The following is an 18975-nucleotide window of genomic DNA, read 5'->3' on the forward strand; positions in this document are numbered from 1 at the left end:
CATGATCTCAGTTCCATCAATAAGAGTGATCATGCTGAAAATAAGGAAAAGGTGTTCTACCAATGGTTACTGCTTGCCTTTTTGAAAGAGAAAACTATGTCAGAGTTTAATGGGATTTTAAGTTGCAAATGCACCTGCAGGTCCAACTCCCCTCCTTGGGGAGGAAGAGCTTGCCCACATCACACTGTTGGGTTCTCTGGAAGCAGATCCCTTGGTGCAGTTTGGGTGGGAGAAGTAATTGTTGTCCGTGCAGGACAGAGAAAGCTCTCTCTGCTGAGGGCAGGCTGGGGTCTGAGGTTTGTGCTGCTGCTACATGACTGAGTCATGGACAGAAGCTGCCGCCCTGGGAGAGGGCACAGGCACAGAGAACAGAAGGAATGAGGAGTGAACGCGACACAGCAGCAGGGAGGTCGTGCTGCAGCCAGACTGTTTGTCCCTGGCTGTTCCTAAGGAGACCAGCATTGCGTTCTCTTCTCACACCAGTGCTCATTATCACACACTGCAGGGCATGCTAATGAGAAAATTTTTGAAAATTCAGCCTATTACACTCAACTCTTTCTGAATAAGAAAATGTCATTAGAATACTTAAGTGCAGATATTGCATTTCCACATTTAAAAAAAAACACATTTTTTAAAGTAAACAATTTTATTTTTTCTAAGTTGGCCCCTGTGCAGAAATGGTTTAGACTCTAGGAAAACATAAATCTCACTATTCTGTCAACAAGTGGTGGTAGAAAGAAAGATTTTTTAAAAAATATTTTTGTCTACACTTAAGGGGGGAAACTAAACTGAATAACAGGGGGTGTTTAGCATTTTTAACCTTAATAAAATAAAGCTTACATTATTACAATGTAATCTAAAGTAGAAACTTATATATCTTCAACATCATGATAGGACAGTGTGCCTAGTAACAAAGGCTGAGGATTAAAAATATTTTCAGCCACACCAATGTTAAAGAAATCAATACGGGGTGACTCAGCAAATATGGCTTCCAGCATCATGAAGCTTTCTCTCTCCATAAGCAGAAAACATGTGATTGGTTAGAAAGCAAGAAAAAGACAAACAAAAAATTGGCTTTAAGATATTGGGGTCTACCTGAAGTACAGTCTACATATTTCTTCTTGTTTTCTTGACTCTCTAGAAGAAAAGGTCTTATAATCCTGATACAGAGCTGTCAGCCAGTTGGTAGGTATCAGAAAGCTTGTATGAATTCCTCTGGGGAAGCCATTGAAAGTAAAGTCAAAACAAAAATCTGACCTATTAAGGGACAGACCATTCATGTATTATGATTACAAATAAATGAACCCTCCAGTGATGCCAGGAGCTAGCATCCAAGCCATCCTCTGCCAGCCTCTGTAACTCTGTCACTTCACCCTGTGCTTCAGGGATTTATTGACTAACAAGTTCTAACAAGATGTCAAGTGGAAAAGAAAAAAAACTAAATGTAAATGAGAATTATCAGAACCCTTGTTTGTCCATCTTCCTCAGTGCCACTCCATGAAGCATTTTGGATTACAAAATTGAGACAAAACGATGAGGAAGACTGAGCTACAGAAGAGTTCATTTAAAAAGCTAAAAGGCTAAGTCATCATGTCAAAAGAATAGTACTAATGACAGACTACAACAGGCACTCTTCCAAGTATTTTACCTATTTCATGGATATTTTAAAATATGTCTGCAAATTGACACTCTTCCCCTTGAGAGGTAAGATCTACGTTGCTTCCTCTTGACTCTGGAAGAATCTTAATGACTTATAACCAATAGGCTGAAGCAGAAATTTGCTGCATAGCTTTTGAGGCTAGATGAGAAAAGGCTGTGCAGCTTGTACCTTGTTCTGTAGGAATCTGTCTCTGGGTGAAGTGAGCTGTAACCACCCTGAGACTGCCCGGAGAGGCCATGTATATTGCTCCAGTGGACAGCCTGAGCTGAACACCCAGCTGTCAGGCAACATCTACTGTCATCCATATGATTGAACCATCAGGGACATGCAGACCATTCAAGTCTTCAAATAACTACAGTCCCAACTCACAGCTAATGATAACTGCATGAGACTCTAAATGGGAACTACCCTGATGAGACATACCATGTGCCTGACTCACAAGTCATGAGCACAACAAAATGGTTGTTTTATGCCTCTAAGATTTGCACTGATAATTTGTTATGAAACAGTTTTAACTAGAAAATATATTGACCCATTTAAGACTTACAACAACCTTACAAAAATATCTTCTCTTATTCTTCTCATGTTATAGGTGAAGATACTGACTCCCAGAGATAAGTGGTATTTTCTTTCTTTCTTTTTTTTTTAGGTAATTATCATTTTATTTGTTTATTTTTTTCAAGAAAAACGATCTTAAATATAATAATATTACATGCAATAAACATTAACATTTCAAGAAAAAAAGGATTTTAAGTAAAATAATATTACCAAAACTGTACTAACATAGTATGATATCACAAAAGTTGTAGGAAACATTAAAAATCTGCAAATAACAGGATTACTTCTATTATATTCTAAAATATTTTCCCCCCTCTGGCTCTATTTTTGTTCATCAGTTTATGTTGTTCATTATATTCCACAAAGGAGTGAGATCATGTGATATTTATCTTTCTCCAACTGGCTTATTTCGCTTAGCATGATGCTCTCTGGGTCCATCCATGCTGTTGCAAATGGTAAGAGTTTCTTCTTTTTTACAGCAGCCTAGTATTCCATTGTGTGGATGTGCCACAGTTTTTTTAATTTGAGATAAGTGGTATTTTCGATGTTACATGTCTTGTGAGCAGCCATGCTGGTATTTGAACCAGGTAGTCAGGTCCCAAGGTTCTTGCTTTTAAGGATCTTGAAATGGTTGTTATCATCACTGCATTTCTTCTGTGATTTTCCCAGATTATTGATAAGATTGAGCATTTTTTATTTCTCAAATTTTTTGTCATTGGTTATTGATTTTGTAATACATTCAGGTTTTCATGGCATATTTTTCTAATCTCCAGGCTTGTGTTCCCATCTAAAACTCTTGGCTATTTCAAGTGAACTCTACATTTCTGTCATATCAATCCCACGTAAATGGAAATGATGATTTTGCTTCCCCAGTGTCCGAGTCTTTATTTCATAGGTTGCAGCAGTATCTTTGTTCAAAAAGGTATATGACTCTGTTTGTTTGTTTGAAAGTAGTTGGATTCACAGCAAGGGTTTTCTACTCAGACCGCTTCACTTTACCCACCCCTACTTGTTTACTGCTAGATAAAATACCTAACAGAAACACCCCTATGAGCTACATAGGCACTTGACTGTGATAACTGAAGGGAAATGGCAGATATCCGTGGGTGAATAGGATCACCCAAGTGCACTGATGGATGAGAATAAACCACAGTTCCTAACAGCATGATTCAGATGTTCTTTCTCAAGTTGTAATTAACTAATATCTACAACTGGTTAGTTTGGGGACATTTTGGCTAGACAAGCGAGGTTAATTTTTTATGGTTACCATTTTAAAATGAATTCTCACATCAGGGAAATTTCAAGCTTGCTATCTTGCCAAGCTTGCTCCCTTTCTGGGTTGCACTTCTAATAATTTTCATGTATTCTTTCTGCTAAGCCCAAGGGTAGACTCCTGACCTCCTTGCTGGAGGTGCGAATGATGCCAGGCTTAGGGACTGCTATGCGGTGCTCCAAAGCACCTTCTCCCCAGACCTTGACAATTCTTCAGATGCTGAGAAGCAAGACAGGGGATACCCCTGGGGTGCAGCTCTAAGGGAAGGGAGCGAATCCTGGGGCGCTGAAGAGGCCGGGCAGGGGACCTGGCACGACGTGGTGGTGGTGCATAGATCCTTTTGGCCACCCCCGCACTGCTGCTCAACCAGCCCCCTGCTCTCCTCAGCCGCAGGGCCCGAGGGCACGGCCGCTGTCCACAGTGGGAGGTGCTGAAATCAGGGAGCGGCGGGAAGGGGAGAGGCGGACAGCTCCTCAGGGCGCCCCCGCTCCTTGCTCCTGCTCCTCCACCCTCCCCGCCTCCCGCAGCCACGTTCCACGCAAGGGGAGGGGCGGAGGGTAGAAGGACGCGGGATGGGGCGGGGAGAGCCGGCTCTGCCTCAGGGAAGGAGGGGATGAGAGTTGGGGAGAACCACGGGAGGAGGAGGAGGAAGAGGAAGAGGAGGCAGCCGCTGAGGAGCCAACGCTGGGTCCTGCAGTAAGACTCCCAGGAGCCACCATCATGGTGAAGAGGAAGAGCTCTGAGGGCCAGGAGCAGGACGGCGGCCGCGGCATCCCCTTGCCCATCCAGACCTTCCTGTGGCGGCAAACCAGGTGAGGGCCAGCCTGGGCTGGGGGCACTCCCGGGCCGCCCGGTCCTCTCCACCTCCGCCGCCACCGCCACCACCGCCGCCACTGCTGAGGCCGCGCACAGCCCGCAGCTCCCCCTCCGAGGCTGGAAAGCAAGCCCTCTGCACCCGCTTAAAAACACGCATTTAAAAATATTTCAGGGAAGTTTGACTACAGGCAGGTTGGCAGTTGCTGGATAAATATATACGTTATTTAGGGAAGGGGAGGGCAGAGAGCCTAGGAAGAGGGGGCAGGGAGCCAGGGGAGATAATTGTGACTGGTTGTGCTCCTGCATCCTATGTGCCCTCCTTCTGCTGTCATTGCAGCCCGGTGACCTGTTGTTTTTCTAGTTCCTGTTTGGCAAATATCTGCTATGCCCACTTGTTAACCATTTTTGCTCGGATTCAGCGAGCGGAATGTTCCTGGTTAAATCCCCAGAGGAGAAAATGATCTTTTATAAGACTTCCCCCATCCCCCGAAAAAGCCTGAAACCTATTCCAATAAACAAGGGTTCCATCATCATTATCATTGTTATTATTATTATTAAGATTTATCATATAAGAAATTGGATTCTGGAAATCATGACCCACAAGCTGTGTTCATTTTCCAGTTTTAATATGACTGTACATGAGTAATACACCACTTCTGACTACTGGAGATTTAGAATCTGATTAGGAAAAATCTTCAGAATAAGAGTCGATACAGAAAGCGTAGAGATGCACATCTCTTTCATATATGTAATTACATATGTAAAAGCAAATGTGGTCAGCCATTCAACACCTGCTTATTAACAAGCTATAGGGAAGCATGAAATTTGAGTTTTGTAGCATTATGTTTTATTCATTGGAAGATATGTCATAAGGATGTTCTAATAATTTTATTTATGCTGATAACAAATATCTCTATTTTCAGTGCATTTTTGAGGCCTAAACTGGGGAAGCAATATGAAGCCTCTTGTGTGGTATGTGATATTCATCATTTAATGATCTCCATATTCTGTGTGGTATTTTCAACCCAAAGAAAGACATTAAATCATACTGGCTGTATATGTATTATTCACTAGACAAATATTATTGAGCACCTACTATGTGCCAGGCACAGTTCTAGATTATGGGAGAGAGCAATGATCACAGCAAATACAGAGTTTGCATTCTAGTGGGAGGGGAACCGGCTACTCACAAACGTGAAATACATAGTAAGCTAGATAGTGATGAGCGCTATGGAGACAAATTAAGCAAGAAAGGAGATTAGGGAGCACTAGGGTGGGGGTTTCAGTTTAGTAGTGGTAGATGGACAAGGTTTACCTGTTAACATGACCCTTGGACAAAGACTTGAAGGAAGGGAAGAGAAGAGCAGAGGGAACAGCAAGTCTGAAGGACCTTCATCTAGAGTGAGAAGAGGAATAGAACAGTAAAGAGAGGGCTGAGAAATAACAGATAATTGGGTGGTGGAGGGCCTTGCAAAGCAAGAAAAATAAATTATTTCCTTAATTAACAAAATTATGACTGTTATATCGTGAAAGTTCAAACATTAGTGTCTATGAAGTACTCAGTCACATGCAATTCTGAACTTTTATGTCCTTTATTTGTTGTGCAAGTTGAAAATGATGATATAAAGTAATTATTGAAATGATATTAATACAGGGGTGGGAAAAAATAGGTTAACAGTTGTGAGTACCCAAAACAATTTATTTTTACATTATATTTATTTATTACTGTATTATTTATTGTTATTATTTGTCTATTATTATTTTATATCCTTATGATTTATCTTTTTAAAAATATATTTTTATTGATTTCAGAGAAGAAGGGAGGGAGAGAGAAACAGAAACATCAATGATGAGAGAGAATAATCAATCGGCTGCCTCCTGCACACCCCCCACCGGGGATTGAGTTTGAACTATGGCCTCCTGGATTATAGGTCAACGCTCAACCACTGCGCAGCACCGGCTGGGCTATGACTTATCTTTTAGACTGGTAATTGCCCGCCCTGTATTTATGCAAAATAGAATGCTTTGTCCTGAGATTCTAAGAAAATCCCATATCCCTACAAATTCCCATTTTACAAATTGAGAACAAAAGACATTAAATTGTGAAGCAAATAAAGTAGGATTTCCACAGACTTCATTAAAATTTGGAGTTCACGTTGTATATATTATAACTTAATGTGGAAACCTATCTATCTAGATATTACCATGAATATTTGTAAATTTCTACATAGATGACCTTCTACAAACTAGGATGGAAGCCAACTGGACACACACACACACACACACACACACACTTATCCACTCTCAGTCTCAAGCTGGACTGTGTGCTGTTCTATCTCCTGCCCTTTAGAGTTGTCACAGAGATATTTTAAAAAACTAACTTTCTAACAAGAGCCTTTTAATGGAAATTGTTTTGTATTGTTCTCAAGTTAGAGTAATTTCATACCTGAAATCTCCGAGTCTTCTTTAAACCATGCTTACAATTATCCTAGCTTAAAATAATCCTAACCTTTCTCTGTTCTTGGCAAAGATATGTCTGACATGTTTAATGTCACATGATTTTAAATAGCTAAGTCACATTTATAGATAGATAGATATAGAGGTGTAAATATCTAAATTGAAAGTTATTTTACCTAGTAAAAATTACCTGAAGGCTGAGAAATTTAAATATATTTGAATTTGCATTGCCAGCATACCCAAAGGCCTTTATTTCGTTTCTTTAAAAATAAAAAAGACTGGATCTCTGATTTTACTCCTTACCAAAACTTCAGCATGGTTTTCATTACGAGTTTCTCATTTTACTTTTTTGGGTCAAAAAGTAAATAGTTTCCTTTGGAGACTATCTGCAGTAAGCCACATCTCCTTTTTTCAAGGATTCTAATAATTACAGTAACACCGCTCGAACACTCGGGATTCCATTATGATCACTCTAGAGCACACTTACACAGTTTTCTAGAGCATTTGGGGTGCTGAGCGCCAATTGGGTTCTGTTCATACAAGTCAAATAATTATTAAATATATTTTATATTTTGTAGCTACACTTTCCTCAACACTCTATAGTGATATATACTCCTTCAAAACAGACAAACAACAACAACAACAAACCTGAGTCAATCAAACTTCTTATGGGTTACTACACTCTCAGAAAATATCCCGGGCCAGGACAGAAGAGTTAAACCACCAAAGAAAATGCTCATTTTCCTCCTCCCTCCTACCCACCCGTTTCTTCTCCCTTCCTTTCTTTACTCAACAGGTATCTTTATGGTTCCAGCATTAGGTAAGGAGTGTCCTGTGCCCAGTCATTGCTGGGGACATGGGATAATAACTCAGGGACTTCAAAGTTCAATTTCTTTTTTTATTTTTTGACTTTCGTTTAAGGTAGTATTTTATTATTATTGCTATTATTATTATTTACAATCTACAAAATAAACCTATTACCACATTATAGATACAAAATAATTCGCCATTTATATGCAATAAACATTAATAATTCCAAAGTTAGATTTCTTAAAAAAGTATATCTTATTTAACACTTGTTGAACATTGACATATGTTCTGTTCCTCAAGACACTAACAAAAGACATTCCACTTTGTTATGCAGCTGTGACACCCTCTTTGGATGACTTAGCAGCATTTTATAAAATATTACATCCCCAAATTGCAAGAATTGATTGTGCTGTACTCTTTGTTAGAGTAAGCTTAGTTTGATGGGTATGATAATCATTTAATAATTCAAGCCATATACTTTGGATAAAAACCTGAAAATGGGTAGAAAATAGGAAATTATTACTGAGCCACTGCATGTTTTTTAAAAAGCAATACAATTCAATGTAGGTGCACGCTAAAGAATCAGGTCCAGTAATTTGCATCTTTTAGGGTCTACAGTACCTTGATGTCATTATTTTCACCAGACTCTCTGAATCCTTATTTTAGATGCTTTCTTTCTTTCTTCTTGTATCTATAGTCCTTTGAACGAGTGTTGGTAGAAAACAAGCTGCATGGCCTCTCTCCGGCCCTCTCTGAAGCCATCCAGAGTATTTCCAGATGGGAGCTGGTGCAAGCCGCTTTGCCTCATGTCCTCCACTGCACAGCAACCCTCCTCTCCAACAGGAACAAGCTGGGTTGGTGCTCCTGTGTTACTTATGGCATGCCATCATCCATTGTGTTCAACATTCATACTAACAGTTACTGAGTATTTACTATTTTCATAGACACTGTGCACACATTTTCTCATTTAATTCTCACCCTGCCCCCCATGTTGGTACCACTGTTATCTCCATTTTACCAATGAGGGAACTGGCTCTCTTATTTTTTAATTAATTTTACAAGTAGTACATGAATATATTATCATTCTAAACATGAATGTTTTATAGGAAAGCTAGAGACTCTCACCCATCATAGTTGTCTCTTCGCTCTCCCAGCTCCTAAAGTACCTACATTCACTTTGTGGTACTGTATGTATGTGTGTGCCTATGCATAAAAGATTGTTTTTTCTTTTTTGAGGTATTTGTAGAATTTATTTTATCATAATGACAGTCTATCTTAGCCATCTACCCCGTGTTAGTGTTCGTGCTCTCTTCCCATCCAATCCGTTCCCCTCATTTGGGTCTCTGCTCAAATGTTCCCTTCATCGAGGTGCCTTTCCTAGTCACATTGCCTAAAATATAGTAGCTATTATCTTCACAATCTATGTTATTAACCATTATACTGCCCATTTGGAAATATATAGTTAGAGGGTTGGAATTAGGGGATGGGTAGGTGCATACCCATTCCCTTCCCACCTGTGAAAATCCACATATAACTTTTAACTGCCCCTGTATCTGCAGATTCAACCAACTGCAGATTGAAACAGTATTTTCAATCCTGGTTGGTTGAATCTGCAGATGCAAAAGACAAGGATAGGAAGGGTTGACTATAGAAAAAAATCTGCACCTCTAAATGGACTGCTGTAGTCCAACCCATGTTCTTCAAGGGTCAACTGTATTTGGTATCTGACTGAGGAGATGTGATGCATGCATTTTCTCCTCTGGCAGCATGTCATTCTGCAAAGACTGCAGCCTGTTAGAAGCCCCCAAAATGAATGTGCCCTTTCAGCAGTGGTTGTAAGGGGCACAAAGAAATGCTAGTGTCTCCCAGAGCAAAGCCAGGGTGTCTTCCAGACCCCAAATTGACAGCCATTGTTCTGGTCACAGAGTTTGCCTTAACCTGACTCTGCGGGTATCCCATGCAGGCCACCAGGATAAACTGGGTGTTGCTGAGACAAAACTCCTGCACACCCTCCACTGGATGCTCCTGGAGGCCCCCCAGGACTGCAACAGTGAGCGGTTTGGGGGCACGGACCGAGGATCCAGCTGGGGTGGCAGTAGCAGCGCTTTTATCCACCAGATTGAAAACCAGGGTTCTCCAGGGCTGCCTTGCCAAAGCAGCTCCAACGATGACGAAGAGAACAACCGAAGGAAGATATTCCATAACTCCATGGCTACTGTGGAGCTCTTTGTGTTTCTGTTTGCTCCTCTCGTCCACAGGATCAAGGTAAGCAGAAAGGTAGTGTTAGGTTGAGGAGGGACACGGGTGAAGTGAAGATGAGCTTTAAATGGTATTTCCATATTTGGTGTCAGTGTCTGTGGATGATCTTGTAGTAAAACAAGACATGACAAGTTTTATTTTTATATTAAACTACTGAACATTATTTCAAAAACACAGTCTTCTATATGTCATTTACCTACTTAAAAATATCCAGTGGTTAACCATCTACCCCAAGATGATGTCCAACATATTAAATATGGCATATAAGTTCAAGCATGATCTGGGGCTTAAGTTCCTCTCATGTTTCTTCAAACCTCAACGTTAATGAGTATTTTCCTCTGACTTTCTCCATGTAGACTTTATGTATGTTATTATGTCCTTTGTACTTCTGTAGCACTCTGTAGCTACTTCTATTATAATACAGGATCTAGACAGAAGTTTTTAATTTTAATGTGCTGTGGACTTTTTGACAGGTTGGTTCAACCTAACCAAGAATTGCTTTCCAAATATTTTTAAATGCATAGAATACAAAACATAGGATTACATGGAAACCAATTGCATTAAAATACAAGTATATCCATATACTCCTTGGATCTGAAAGAGAGAATATCATCTGAAATCACCATGTTTCATCTTGTGATCTTGGTGTATTAAGCTTTTGGATCCTCCATTGCATAAAACTGTGGATAGTTCCAACACAGGGCAGATATATGTGAAGACATAGTACCATTCCAGAACATAGAATGAAATAAAAAAGTATTTGTTATTTCTGTGACTTAATTACAATATTCCATCTAAATGCTAAAATGAGAGATAAGAAGGAATTAATATGCTCAACTGTTCTTTAATGGAATATTAGGATCCTAATGAATAGATGTTTCAAGTTAGTAATATATGAAGATGGTTGTGAGACCATTAAAAATCACTATGAGGGGCATGGACTAATGAGTCTTTTTACCCATTTTAGTTTTAGTTAAAATTTACTTTCTTTTTTTAAGTATATATTTCTATTGATTTCAGAGAGGAAGGGAGAGGGAGAGAGAGAAATATCAGTGATGAGAGAGAATCATTGATTGGCTGCCTCATGCACACCTCTCACTAGGGACTGAGCCCACAACCCAGAAATGTGCCCTGACCAGGAATCAAACTGTGATCTCCTGGTTCAAAAGTCCACGCTCAACCACTGAGCCACTGCAGCTGGGCAAAATTTACTTTCAATTAAAGCTGTCCCATTGCTCCTAGGAATGGAACTGAAATTACCTGTAAATTCCCAAATGATTTGCATGCACTGGCCACATTGCCCATGAAACATACTAAAATTTTTAAATGTTGTTAGATCAAATTAAATAGCTACTTTGAAAACTTTAACTTTTCATTTTAAAAGGTCTTTTTATAAAGGTTACACTCAATGGAAGCCATCGCTTTAACTGAGACTGTTCTCTGGCCTATGGGACTTACAGGTCCTGGGTCCTGCCTACCTTCTCGGTCTCATCACCCTCCATCTCACTAGCCTCTCTCTTGTTCATTAACCTCCACTCTCAAACTGGACAAGTTCATTCTTGCATTCAGGTCCTTGCACTGGTTTTTCCTTCCATTTGAAACATTTACTGCCATGCTTTGCCCCTAGATTTGTACATGGCCATGTCCTTCTCATGGGTTTACTCACAACTCAAATGTCACTACCTCAGAAAGCATTTCCCTGGCTACTTTAGTGCCACAAGCACATGACTCTATTTTTTTTCTTTCTTAGTACTTTTCAGTACTTTGCGCCCTTTAGCTGTTTGAATGATAAAGATTATCTTCTCCAGTTATCAGTTTCTGGTCATGTATGCATACATAACATTGGGTGGCCCATTAAATAGGACTCTAGAAGCGGAATTAGGGTTCCAGAGTTTATGGATTCAGCTAACTTAAGAGAACTTACGAAGGAAAACAAGAGAAGACCATGGGTTCTGCAAGTATTCAGGTCTGAAGAGTGATCGTATTTACTGGTGTTATTTGGGCAAACTAAAATCGATCAACAAATAAGTATGATGCTCGAGGATAAGTGCACACAACAGAAGGAGGTCTCAGCTTGTCTTCAAGAGATACACAATCTAGTTGGGAGTACATCAGATGAAATAAAATGATGACAGTCACTATCAGTGAGTGATGTGTCACCAGGGTTTAGTATAAGAGCTCACTTACTGCTGCAGTGTCCATTGGAGTATAATTTGTGTCAAGATTACTTATGAGAAACATGGAAAAAGGACTGAGCTCAGAAACTACAAAATTATTGAAACCAGGTCAATTGAGATTGGTGTCCTGCATTTCTGGAGACAAATCTGATAAGCTTTGCTTACTATTAGTTCTCTGCTTGCTGGCTCTAACACCACACTTACTGCTATGCAGCTTTCCCCATGTCCATTTCAAGGGAACGGGGTTCTCTCACCTTCACTCCAGACCTGCCTGCCAAGCTTTTTACTCAGTATCTCTAGCTGAATGTCTAACAGGCATCTCAAACCTAACATGTCTAAAACCAGGCTCCTGAATATCCCCAAACCTGTTCCTCCTTTATCTTCATTAATGACAAAGCCAAAAATCTTTGACACCTTTTTCTCTTACAACCACTTCTGATCAGTAAGCTCTATCTTCAGAATGTGTCCAGAATCTACCACTTTTGCCCTCTCCTGGCACCTTAGTTTAATCATCTTTCCCCTAGATCAGTGGTCGGCAAACTGTGGTTTGCGAGCCACATGCGGCTCTTTGGCCCCTTGAGTGTGGCCACGAAGTTTCAATCGCACTGTACGTGCACGCCCACACGTGGTATTTTGTGGAAGAGCCACACTCAAGGGGCCGCAGTTAGCCGACCGCTGCCCTACATGATAATGGAGCTTCCTAATTAAGTCACACTTTCCACCCTTGCCCTTAATGCTCAATATCCTGAGAGATTCTACCAAAGCATATGGTACATCCAATCATGTCATTCCACTACTTAAAAGCCTCCAGTGGCTTCCCATCGTACTCAGTCATTGCTAAAGTCCTCACCATGGCCTATCAGGCCCTGTATTATTTGGAACTCAGTAAATTCTATGACCATACTTTTTCCTAATGTTCTGAAATCACTTGACTCCTGGCTATTTGTTGACACATGAGGCATTCTTAGGACCTTGCACTTGCTGATCCCTTTTCACATAATGCTTTCTTTACAAAAATCTACATAGCAGCTCCTTCATTTCCTTCAGCTCCTTTCTCAAAAGTTAACCTTCACAATAAAGCCTTCCCTGGCGATCCTCAGTCTAAAACAGAAATACTGCCTGACACATCTTTGTACCTGCTTTATTCTCCTTTGCACTAGAAGAGCAGGGGGTTTTGTATGCTTTGTTCACTGACGTATCCCAGAACCTAGAATAGTACCAGGTACACAGTGGGTGGTCTTTAAATGCTTATAGAATGAATGTACTTCCACGGGGAGTCCTCGAGGCTTTCCTATTGTGGGCACTGCTGTGGTGCCAGGATCCCAATCAATAGCTACAGAAGAGCCCTCTCTCTCCCCATATGCAGATTTATTTGGATATTTCCTCAGCCTTTCCAGCAGAGGCTTCCTTTGACATTGAGCTACATTGATTCACCATTTGCAAAATCACTTTACTTTTTCTCCAATTTCTTCCCAGCTCTTATCTTTCTAGATCAGTGGTTTTCAAACATGTGTATGTGTGGGGAGTCACCAGGGGGAACTTTAGAAAACCTCACAGCAACTCTAATTTAATTGGTCTGGGAAGGGAAGGAAGTGGGACCCGGGCCTCCTGTGTTTTAAAAGCTCCCCAGGCGATTATAATACGCAAGCCAAGGTTGCAAATCACTTCCCTAAGTGAATGTCTGGGTCTCAGCTGTGTGCATTAATCTACCACATTCTCTGCTTCCATCTCTACTTTGTTTTGAGAGGCTGAGTTGTTTAACATGTAATCTCAGAACGTCACATGTTTGTACTTATGCAATGTGAGAATGCATCTTAAACGGAGCCTCTCAAAATGATGTGACGATGAAACACAGAATGTGCTCCCTGCAATAGACCTTTAATTGTAGATACATTGAGTGAGTTCGGGTTGTAAAGTCAGTACAATTCAAGTATTTATTGAGCGCATATTGTGCACCCAATTCCTATTGTTTGTGTTAAGCATTATGCTGATGATAGGGGCTGTGGGGAAGGGAAGATGCCTGATATATCCCCACCCGCAAGGAGTTAAAGATTGTTGAGAAAGCAACACTACAAAATAATACACCAGGAAGGATCTAAATATATGTTCCTGATTCCGTGAAATGCAAGAACAAGAGGTGGACTGGAGAATAGAAAGTCAAATAGCATCTGAGGATATTGCCTTATGAGGAAGAAAGACAATTAAATAATTAAGAGGAATAATAATGATTACCACAGGAGAGAGATCTGCCAAGACTTGAAATAAACAGGCCTCGGTCACTGCTAATACAAAACAATAATTTGTGTGTTTCATGCTTTGCCCAAAGCAGAATTTTAATTAAATATTAATATTGCCTAAAGCAGACCGCCGTGATTTCCGTAGTACTTGTGACGATAACCTAGGACTATTGGTTTACCATGGAAACACTCATTTGTGTGATGAAAGATTTGGAAAGTCAATCCATTTTGAAGATAATCTTGTGAGTGATGTTGATCCTTGCATGGACTGGTCCCTTCAACCAGTTCTTAGAGGCCACTTAGACCTGGATTTTCTCTTCCCCCAGGAATCTGACCTCACGTTCCGCCTGGCCAGCGGGCTTGTTATATGGCAGCCCATGTGGGAGCACAGACAGCCTGAAGTCTCTGGCTTCACGGCACTGGTGAAGCCCATCAGGAACATCATCACAGGTTGGTGCCTCAGACACCCAGTGAGATGGTCTTAGCAGATTTCCTCATGTGCAGGAAGGAGGGTGATGGGAGCATTTGCCCTTAAAGAAGCCAAGAGAAAGAAACTTTCTCTAGGGGGTTACTGAGGTGTTCCCAGATCAGGAGTCATTCTCATGATCAGAAACTCCAAACCAAGGGCATATGCTGTCGTGTTGTGTGACTTTGAATAAGTCAATTAAACTTCCTGTGTAACTTAATACAACTTTTCAAGGTACATAATATGTTAAGGAATTTTGTAAACTAGGAGTGCCATGTTATTCATCTATAGGATAAGATGTTTATCATGCTTACTATAGTCATTAAAAAAGAAGATGACATTTTTCATATAGTAAAAGTAGATTAACCCCACAACTTACATGTATACAATACATGAATTATTGAAATAAGCTATAAAATCAAGAGTAACAGTCTGTCATATGGTTTAAATATCAAGGAACTAAATAAGGAAAGAGCCATAGCCAGGAGCGCTCTATTTCAGATCCCATGGGTAGAATGAGGTTATTTCATTGGATTAAAGTAATCTGAGAGAGAAGACATATAGGAGGTTAAAAAACTAAAAACAGTGTAAATAACACATAAGAAAATAAAATATTCAGTAAAAAACTATTACTGAAAAGCCATGTTTTTGTGTAAAACATTTTTTTCATTTATTTTCAGACCTCTCATTTTCCTATATGAATGTAGAGGTCACCTCAAACTTAGGTTTTCTCCCTTTTTCTCTTTCTTTCTTCCTCCTTCCCTCTCTCTCCTCATACCTAAACGATCATTTAACAAATGTACAAAAACTATTGAGAATTCATGTCCATGTGAATAGTACCTGGGCTATTCCCCTCCCTTTGCTTCCGGGTGATATCCACAGTGGGTTCTTTTCTTTCTTCCTGATCCCTGAGGACGGGAAATGGTGCCCAGCATCTGAGGGAAATTAAACTCAGCTTAGGCAACGGGGCCAGAAGAAAAAGAACTGGCACATGGTTGACACTCCCCCAGGTTTCTTGTCCTGTGAGGTTGGTAAACCACTTTCAGCAGCAGATTACTCACAATTCAAATGGAGCATTGCCATTTTAGCTAACGATGGAACTGATTTGAATTTTACTTCAGGGGCAGCTTATTGTGGTCATGAAAGCACAGATAACCTGAGCTGGAACCTTCATACAAGGGTGTGACCTTGGGCAAGTTAAACTTGCTGTGCTTTATGTTTTCACCTGTAAAATGGGTCTAATAATATACCATATGCTATTATACGATTACTTTAAGGGTTAAGTAAGTTGATATATAACAATTGTAAGATTGGCAGATATTAAGTACTATGTAGATGTTAATTTTTATTGTTTTCAGTATCGCCAACTTTTTAGCACCTTAATCTATTGAGTCAGACTGAATAGATGACAAGATCTAGATTAACAACCTAGAAATGCTAATTTTTGAATTAGTTATTCGATTTCTCTTACAACATATGTTATTAAATATCTTCTTTCCAAGGAGATAATGAACTGTTAAAATAGGTATTTTTAATTGAGAATGAAATGAACTTACGAAATAAAATGAACTTATAAAATTTGTGATAGAATTTCTTCCATCTTTGCAGCTAAGAGAAGCTCTCCTATTAACAGTCAGAGTCAGACCTGTGAATCACCAAATCAGGACACAAGACATGGAGAGGTGAGTTCATTTTTATTAGGAGAAGAAAGGGGGCGGTCATTCCTTGGACACTGTGTAGTGTGAAGGGTAAGACATGAGTTCTAGGATGATTCAACTTGGCTTCAATGCTGGCTCCTCCTCCCTGCATGTGAAACTTTAAACATCCTCACGTTTTATATCTATCGATGTGGAAAGTAATCTTATGGTGGGTGGGGTGCTGAAACAAGACAGTGTTCAGCTATTGGTTAGTGTGTGGTAAGCAGCGCTTTATCTCAATGGCTAGCATGTAACATTAAATCTTAGTTATCATTTTTCATCCCACGTTAACTAATCATCTTGTTCTAAGTCATTTATTAAATCCCCTATTTGTTAGGCAATCCTAATGTAGGTGTGACAGTGCTGTCGCAGGTAGGGAGGTGGGAGTAGAAGAGTCATAATATACAGTCCTACCCTTAAGGAAATGAAATGTTTAATGAAGAATCAAGACTAATACAATAAAACAGAATATGCATAATAAATTGAATATAATTCAATGGAAATTTTGCATGCACTATTTGGTTTGGAAAAGAAAGAAATGAAGGCAAGAGTAGTTCAAAGCTCCTGCCACTAACTTATCATGTGTGCCAATGACCTGCCTTCACCTCCAATTCAACATGCACAAAATACAACTTGCTGGCTTCCATCAAAATCGGATCCTTTTTTTCAAATGGTGGAGCATTACTGCTAGGAGTTTCATCATTCTTTATGCCCTCCAAACTGAAAATTGTGAGGTGCTATTATATCTGCTATTTACTGAGCAATTGCTGAATACAGACACTGTGACTTATATGCTACATTTCATCTCTTCTACCATGTATTTTTTTTCACTTTTAACATTTTTGAAATTGAGTGTATTTGATGATCTTTGTCCTCTTACAGTCTCCCTGCTGGGTAGCAGTCTCGATATAGTTGTCATTATTGCACAGCATGAATTTGGTCATTTCCAGCATCTGAATTTGCAGAATCAGGATTGGTGGTTTTAGAAGAATATGGCAGAGGGTATAGTGGTGCACTCTTTTACAAAACAACATTCTTGACACAGAAAAAGTCATTCCATGGAAAATCACATATCAACAACTCTGGTTAAAATTTCTAAATGTAAAAAAAAAAATTAGGTATGCCTACATCAAATTAGTTCACTTATATTTTTCTTTTTACAGATACACTGATGAATATATAATCAAAAGCTATACCTACATAAGTCTGAGATAGCCCCTTTAATAAGTATGCAATGGGACATCCTCACTGATAAGAAGTGTCCTAGCTTTTTCCTTAATTGAACACAAAATAATGGTGTATCATATAACTGATGACATCATAGATAAAATGCATAAATGTCATATTTCATTTTCCTTAATCCTCTCTATTTGATTTTTTTGCTGAGAAATCATATTTTGTTTTCTTTTTTTGTTATGTAGCTCAGAGGTGCTCTTTATTCTCTACTACTACCCTCTAAATACAAGTCCTCATAACTAGAATAAAGCTTGAACCACCTAATTGGATTTTCTACCTCTAGCCTCTCCTGCTTCACATAAATAACAATTAATAATGTCTGACTAATCTTCCTAAGGCATCACTTATTAACTCACCATTCCACAGAGGCTTATTATATGCCAGGTGTCATCGTTTCATCATATCCCTTCCTTCTTAGGACCCTATGGATCCATTACCTCAAGACCAAACTCCCCTCCCTAGTTCTCTGTGCTTCTACCACCTGGTATCACCCTTATTAAAAGACCCTGGTTATCCCCTCCATTAATTAAGCACTATGTCCAATATACAGAGCATGCAGTTTTATCCTCTGAGTCTTTGTTCTGAATAAAGGTCATTGTATCCAACTGGAAAAAAATGTAGATTGTGTCCCTACTCTGTTGAGTGGTGGAAAAACCTGAACCTTGCACTTCCATTTTCATGTCTAGCTTCTATTTGATTAGCTCTTACTAACCTGTTGCTTGGTTTCAGCCTCATGACTCTATTTGGTCCACCTCAGTATTGGCATATCTTTGATGAATTATTGGTTTGTAACTCTTCTCCTGTGGATACTGGGTATGGAGGTGAAAAGGGACTGAGTCAAAGGAAAAATGAAATCAAGAATATAAAAGTATTTTTCTTAATGCTTAGATTGACACCGGTGCTCTCTCCAAGTCCATTTCCACTCTCTGTTAGTTGAAGGTAAAAGGAGCTATGCTGCAATTTTTTAAGTTAGAAAAACAACAACAGTGTGTGTAATATGATAGCTGATTCTGGGAGGGTATACCTGAGGGAAAAAAAGATTAATCTGCTATCTCCTCCTCCTAAAGGGACTCCAGGTGGTCTGTGAAACCTTCCAGTCAGATTCCATCTCCCCCCAGGCCACCATGTCAGGCTGTCACCGAAACTCCTTTGATGGAAGTCTGTCCTCCCAAACTTCCCAGGAAAGAGGTCCATCACATTCCAGGTACATGATGTTAAGGGCAAAAATGTATCCCCAGTCACCAAAATCTAAACATGCATTTTTGGCTACTTGTATAGTCTCCGTTCCTTAGAATGTGTGCATGCATGAGGTATATATATATATATTCC

At 39.7% G+C, this 18975-nt stretch overlaps 1 protein-coding gene across 1 annotated transcript in view; it reads left to right on the top strand.

The window, feature by feature from the left end:
- Positions 1-404: 404 nt before the first annotated feature.
- The window catches only part of UNC80 (unc-80 homolog, NALCN channel complex subunit), a 173455-nt gene continuing 154884 nt past the window's right edge, over positions 405-18975 (top strand). The window contains 8 exon segments of the mRNA XM_023763266.1: positions 405-409; positions 4146-4303; positions 5231-5279; positions 8272-8428; positions 9538-9839; positions 14574-14697; positions 16322-16395; positions 18714-18850. Of these exon segments, the coding sequence (XP_023619034.1) occupies positions 4212-4303; positions 5231-5279; positions 8272-8428; positions 9538-9839; positions 14574-14697; positions 16322-16395; positions 18714-18850 (935 nt within the window). The 5' untranslated portion in view covers positions 405-409; positions 4146-4211.

The sequence above is a fragment of the Myotis lucifugus genome, unplaced genomic scaffold, assembly GCF_000147115.1.
Source record: "Myotis lucifugus unplaced genomic scaffold, Myoluc2.0 scaffold_3, whole genome shotgun sequence".
In the NCBI taxonomy this organism is placed as follows: domain Eukaryota; kingdom Metazoa; phylum Chordata; class Mammalia; order Chiroptera; family Vespertilionidae; genus Myotis; species Myotis lucifugus.